Genomic DNA, 6928 nt, shown 5'->3' with positions numbered 1-6928 from the left:
CACCACTTCCCCCTGCCCCAGTTTTTCCCAACTCACTTCCCGTGTGCATGAAAACCTTTCCTCAATATATGACAATTAGTGAGTACAAACTGAATGATTGAAGAGTTAAAAGAAAAAAGTTTAGTTTATATAAAGATTTGTAAAGTGATTAGTAACCCATATTTTCTCTGAGCTGTTTTTGTACAGCAGCCTGGACCTTGACATAACCTCTGTCCCTCCCTCTCTCCCTGTCTCACACACATGCACACTCATTCTCAATCTCACTCTCTCCTCTTCTCTCTCTTTCTATTAAGAAATGAAAATCCCATGAAGTCATTTCCATGTCATGTGTTCATTCATTTAACAAAGACAATTTAATGCCTAGAATGCCTGTAGCAGTCTTCTAGGTACTTGATCCATGGTGTGCATCTTAATGGGATTTGAGGAACTGGTCAATTAGCACATGCCTTACCAAACCAAAACATTATGGTCATGTTTGCTCAATATTTGTGCAGCTTACCTACCTAATTATAGCTTAGGAATGATCAGGAGAAACAATATGCATGTGACCCTAGGAGAGGTTGTAGTTGATGCCTACTTTAACTCCACTCTATATCACCTTTACAACTGCTGCTAAGTTGCTTCAGTCGTGTCCGACTCTGTGCGACCCCATAGACGGCAGTTCACCAGGCTCCCCCATCCCTGAGATTCTCCAGGCACGAACACTGGAGTGGGTTGCCATTTCCTTCTCCAATGCATGAAAGTGAAAAGTGAAAGTGAAGTTGCTCAGTCGTGTCCGACTCTCAACGACCACATGGACTGCAGCCTACCGGGCTCCTCTGTCCATGGGATTTTCCAGGCAAGAGTACTGGAGTGGGTGGCCAAGGACAAATAGCATCTTGCTTTCAACTTCTTGTACAGGTAATGTTGAGCAACCTGTATCCCTTTAAATAGATTCCCAAACTGCTACAAACTTTTTGACCTTCTTAAGAGATCTAGAACCTGATTGGTTCTATTTACGAACCTAGCTGTTTTCTTTTAAAACTAAGAACTGAGAGACTTGGGATAGACTTAAAAAAAAATTTAATCTGAAACTAGGAGGATTTTACACAGTTTGAATTGTGAAATGAAAATTGCATTATTTGGTTTAGCAGGTGCATAATGAATTATTACTACTTTTAATGTTAGCCAGACATAGTCCTACATTCAAGAAATACATCTTGTACACCAATAACTATAATGTTAGACAAAAAATATTGTTATAATAGATGGTCTAAAAATGCCACTTAAAACAGATAAGGAAGAGATTTATTCCTGTTAGGTGGGATTAGAAAGGGTTTCATAAAGAAAATATCATCAGATCCAAAGTCAAAGAAGAGGCATAAATGTGGAGACGTAATAAAAGCAACCCAAGTATTTTATAGCCGGTAATCCTACCTGCTTGGAACTTGGGGAAAGGGAAATAAAATTAGAGGATTTGTAGTAATCATGAAGACCTCAAAATGTCATCAAATGAATTGGGAGTTTATTTTGAAGCCAACAAAAAACCATGGAAGTGTTCTGAAACAAGGAGTAACAATCAAAACTGTCTTAAAGAGATTATTCTGACATCTATGTATATCCTAGAATTTGAAATATCAGAGGAAGGAAGATGAACATAGAGGTCATAGTTGTATTAGGCCAGGTGGGCCTGAACTAAGAGAGTAAAATCACAGTAGATGTCAGTTCTCAAAACATGAAACAGGAATTTGAATTAAGGGAACAGAGGCAAGAGATACTATGATGAGGGATGACTGGAATTTGGGAGCTGATGTTAGTGATGAAAGAAAGAATACAAGATGCTTTGCAGTTTAATGTCTGTGTGCTTGGGAGGTTGACAGTACTCTTCAAAAGAGAAAGGAAACAAAGAAAGATAAGATCTGGGGAAAGAAGGAAAGTGATGTTTCATTTATTGAATGAGTATTTATTGAGCACTTACTATGTGTCAGGCACTATTCTGGGGGGATGAGAGTTATCTTTAATTTTTAAAACACTTTATGTGGTAAAGGCAGTGTTCTTAGTCTGTGTGACTCCAAAGGCAGAGCTGGAGCCAGTGAGTAGGAGTCAGCTTGGGCTTCCCTGGTGGTTCAGCAGTGGAGAATCCACCAGCCAATGCAGGAGACCCAGGTTCAATCCCTAGCTCAGGAAGATCCCCTCGGAGAAGGAGGTGACAACCTACTCCAGTATTCTTGCCTGGAAAATCCCATGGACAGAGGAGACTGGTGGGCTACAGTCCATGGGGTCGCAAAGAGTCAGACATAATTTGGTGACTAAACCACAACAACAGCAGGAAGTAAAATACCTTCCTAGTAAGTGGAGACTTTTTGATAAGTAGTGAGAGCTCTTCTACAGGCAGTATTCAAGCCTAAATTGGATAATATTCTTCAAGGAACTCTGTGACAAAGCATTCCTGCATTAAGAGGGAGGTTAGACTAACCTCTCTGCGAGTTCTCTCTCAATCTTAAGAGTCTGTTCTTTTCATGATCTACTCCTATGGGTTCTATTATTAATCTCTGGTTTGTCTCAATTATTAAATAAATTACTCAGTCTGTCTGCCATTCAGTAAAACTCATACATTTACATCTGTTATTCTTAAATTATTCTTGGTTAGGGCTCTTCTTCTTTATTAAAAAATTCTACCCAGTAATGTTACCTCTATACGTAATTTAGAATCTCAGCCCTGGTAGACTGGGTTGTAAATATCAGAGGGGAAAAGGATTTTTTGTGCCTAATAATATTTTTGTTTGTAAGAAGCCTCACAAATGAGAAATGAATTATCTTGACTTCGAGATTGCGATGCAGTTTCTGTATTTTGCAGCAATTCAAGAAGGAAAAAAAATACCTCAGAGGCTCATTTTGATACAGCACGGTAAAGAAAGAGAATAATTGTTCTCCAACACTGTAAAGCTTTAGATCGGAAACATTTATCTGTGCTGCATTTTTAAAAAATAAGAAAGGGAAGGAAAGGAAAGAAAAGGAAAAAGAGAACCTGTCGAGCGCTCCCCTATAAGCTCTAGTTAAAGCTTTGCATTTCCTGGTGTCTTTTGAAACGTAAAATTCCACAACAAATAGCTCTGTAACGTATAACCAGTATGAAGATTCAATTCAGTTTTAAGCACTTTAGTTTGCTTTTGAATCTTGCTATTTTCTGCATTTGTTTTGACTGCTCTCATCATTCAAGATTGACGCTTGGATGGGTGTGTAGGAGGAAGCAGCAGCAGCAGGCTTACAGCTTGCAGACAAAAAAAATCTGCCTTATCTGATGGCTATTATTGAAAATGCGAGGTGTAGCCTGGGCTGGGTAATGAAGGGGAGCGAGCGAGGGGGAGCAAGGAGCTTGGAGCTGCATACTGATGAGTGTAGGAGTACTTGATAAAAAGAATTCTGGCTGCTGGCCGTGCATTCATTGTGGAGTACTCCAACAATCACATAGAACGCAGACCAGCCTAAGCTGACAGCTTGATATGCCTTCTTCTGCTGCCTGGTTTTGGGGGCTGTGTGACGTACTGGTCGGTAGTAAAGATTAATATGTAAGAAATGTGGAGCTAGGATCAAGTCATACTCCACAGCCTGCCTGGCAAACTATGTTTTACTTCTGACTTTGCTCTCTCGCTGAGAACATTAATCTGTCAAGCTGGCGGGCTCCTTTGATAGCAACTTTCCCAGGAGCATGATGTGGCAATGCCACCTCTCAGCCCAGGACTACCGCTATTACCCCGTGGACGGCTACTCCCTGCTTAAACGCTTCCCTCTTCATCCTCTTACAGGACCCAGATGCCCTGTCCAAACAGTGGGACAATGGTTGGAAAGCATTGGGCTACCTCAGTACGAGAACCACCTGATGGCTAATGGATTTGACAATGTGCAGTTTATGGTAAGACGCTCTCTGTGTCCACGGAGCTGCCTTTTGTCTGTCTTTGCTTCTTATGTGTCTTACATGGCTCAGAGGCAGCCTGATTTGCACCAAAACTGGTCAATTTTATATATGTAACTGCATTAGAAAATTGGATGCCCTTAGGACTGAACCGACTGTGTAACATATAGGCACTTGCTGAAAAATGAGATCTATGTGCATCCATATACATGTGTATTATATGAATGAACCGGTGAGAGTACTATTTATAGGCAGTGAAAGAAGATTAACATTTATATTCTCCCTGTCATTCTTTGTGTGATTTTTATAAATCTGTCATCTCAGAATACCAAGTTAGATGATGATAGCACTCTTCAGTTAATTCTAGATTCCTGAAACATATTTCATTTGGGTATCAGCATTTAGTGATTAATTAAACAATTTGTTTTGTTTATGGTGTGAAGATCATTTTTTTTCCTTATAATTGTTCAATAAGCAGTTTAAATTGTGTGGATGACCTTTAGTTCATTAGCAAACTGATTCGAATGGTCTATTATAGAGAGCTTTTGCTTAGTTTACATGCTGATTGAAGAGCAACGAGGTATTGTTTATTATTTTAGGTAGAAAACAAATACTTCCATCAATGAACTGTCAATATCTAGAAAGAGAGGCTGATGGACTAAGTACATTCGTGTACTTCTGAATACTGGTCTGCCTGCAGTCTAAAGCTGGTCGTGCAAACTTCCCACTGTGATGAATATAGGTGAGGAAGGAGGATGGGGAACTGTGCAGACCCATAACACAGCTTTCTGATCATTCACATGCCCCCCCCGGTGCTCATCAGTTTCCCTTGTTAAGCTACGTCACAGTCAGTATTACCTTTCTTTGCTTTTAAGGTCCCATCATACATATTACTGATCCCTAAATTTAGAGAGAGAATACATAACATAGGCATGTAGCACAAAATGGCTTGCAGAAACAATTAATAGCTATTTCTAAATAAAATACTGGAGCTTACACCTGAGGCTTATTAATAATAAAATTGATAACATTATACTGAGAGCTAGGCACATCTTTTTATTTTCATTTTAGATTATTTTCTCCAAGCTTGACTTGACTATTGTAGATTTGAAGATTATTTAGACTGTTAAACTTTTGTTTCTCCAAAAGTATGTGTCCCATGAGCTTTTTTTTCAAGCTGCATCAATGTAGTAAGACATATGAGCCCTAAGTAATTGTACCCGTAAAACTCTTAATGAACCCACTTTTAAATGATGAGACATACAGCTACTATTATTTTTCTTATGTTTAAGAATACTGTCACTGATTAGACAGACTGTGTAGCTATCAAAATAGGGGGAAAATAAAATTTGCTTCAGTTGCTGTGAGAGTCTTAGGACAGACTGAGTAGAATTAGGACAGCCTTAGGACACTAAACAGATGACACTGAGAATTAGAGGAACTATTACATTTACTGCACATTTGGATGAGTCCTTATTCTGTCTTCTTATCTCTTCTTGAAATAAGACTTTCTCACTCCCACTCCTCAAACCTATGTCCAAATTTATTCTGGTCCCGTGAGAAGTTAGCTAGGTCTTTGGATTCTCTGGATCATTTATCTACTTTGAAAGATTTTAATTCAGCATAATTTTCCTCTGAATGTTAAACACTTTAGAGTAAATATAATCCCTTTTTGAAAACCCCATGCAAAGGTTAATCAAACATGTTTCCAATAAGCATTTGGAGACTGGAAAAAGCATTCATTAATAAAATATGTATAAACACTCCAAAATGTATCCAGGAGGAAAAAAATCCTGGACATATATGACAAAACCAAGGTCTGGTCCTCTCCATAGACTGTCGACTTTATTTTTTCAATTCAAATTATTGTATTTAATTTTTCAGAAATTAAGAAAACATAGTTAATTCAGAAAAATCAATCAAACACTTTCTATATGAGACAGAATTAATTTTAAAAATTTGAATTATCATTCAGAGGAGTTAATTATGAAAATGAAGCAAACCATAAAACAGTGTCATCAATTGTCACTTTGCATGCTGCTATACACCATTTATTTGCTACTAGCATTATAAAAAATCAATTTCTATCTCTATAAAAATTATTTATTGATCTCCATAATCTAATTTACAGAATTATGAACTTAGTTAAAGTACACTAATATGATCAGCCAACTTTAAGAAATAGTTTATTAATGTGGTGAAAAATCTGTTGGATCTGCTTAGTCTCCATTCGGTATCATATTCTAGCTTTTGTTTTTCTTGAAGCACATTCTGACCTGCATTTATTCATTCTGTTGCCTAAGCAACAAGCACCACAGTCCTATTAACTATGATGTAGTGCAGGTCTTATTAGCTTTTTAGAACAAGACAGTAGAGACATCAAAAGGATATAATTAATGATGGTTGAAATATTGTAGTACATCCATGCATAGATATACTTTATTTAGGAAACATTCTCAAGAGTTAATTTTTCATTTAATCAATATTCCATAATGAATATGAGTTTCAAAGGGCCCATATAAGTAAATTTCAAAGTATTTATTGAAAGCTTTGCAAATTTTTTTGTTAACAACTCTGTTCTACATACTCTTACACATAAACACAATATATGAATGATTTATCCACACAGCTGTGATTAACTTTAATAAAAATTTTTTACATCAATTCCTAGGCAGAAAAGAAGGACCTTGTTAGAAAAGAAGGACTCATTTATTTTTAAATATTTATCCATTATTGTTTCTCCTTTGGGCTCTTAAAACTTATTCTTGATTTTATTGAATTATCAACTTTTTAAAAATACCTGGAAGTTAAAATTCCAAACTTTTTCTTTATGTGTCTGGTCCTGGTTTACAGAATAGTTTTGCACAGGACAGTTATGTGTCCTTAAAATATTAAATAAGTGAAAATTGGTACAAAGAATTGCTACAAAATTACACCTAAGACTTTGGGAAAGTTTAGATCTATGTGGCAAAAGTCCCTTCAACACAGAAATCCTTTGTCTGAAGACTTGTTCAAGCCCCACTCGACCTGTTCATC

At 37.1% G+C, this 6928-nt stretch overlaps 1 protein-coding gene across 12 annotated transcripts in view; it reads left to right on the top strand.

Moving 5' to 3' along the window:
• The window catches only part of ANKS1B (ankyrin repeat and sterile alpha motif domain containing 1B), a 1049816-nt gene that overhangs the window by 632334 nt on the left and 410554 nt on the right, over positions 1–6928 (top strand). For 7 of the 12 annotated variants that reach the window (XM_081595393.1, XM_081595391.1, XM_081595390.1 and 4 more), the window contains exon 1: positions 3689–3892. In XM_081595393.1, the coding sequence (XP_081451519.1) occupies positions 3689–3892 (204 nt within the window). Of the gene's footprint in view, positions 1–3688; positions 3893–6928 lie in introns of those variants that run through there. The other 5 variants (XM_081595385.1, XM_081595384.1, XM_081595383.1 and 2 more) reach the window with 1 other exon arrangement.

This window comes from Giraffa tippelskirchi, chromosome 4, assembly GCF_054371585.1.
Source record: "Giraffa tippelskirchi isolate mGirTip1 chromosome 4, T2T-mGirTip1v1.2.pri, whole genome shotgun sequence".
Taxonomy (NCBI): domain Eukaryota; kingdom Metazoa; phylum Chordata; class Mammalia; order Artiodactyla; family Giraffidae; genus Giraffa; species Giraffa tippelskirchi.
The sequence above is the reverse complement of the archived record's forward strand: the minus strand, read 5'-3'. Positions and strand labels throughout refer to the sequence as shown.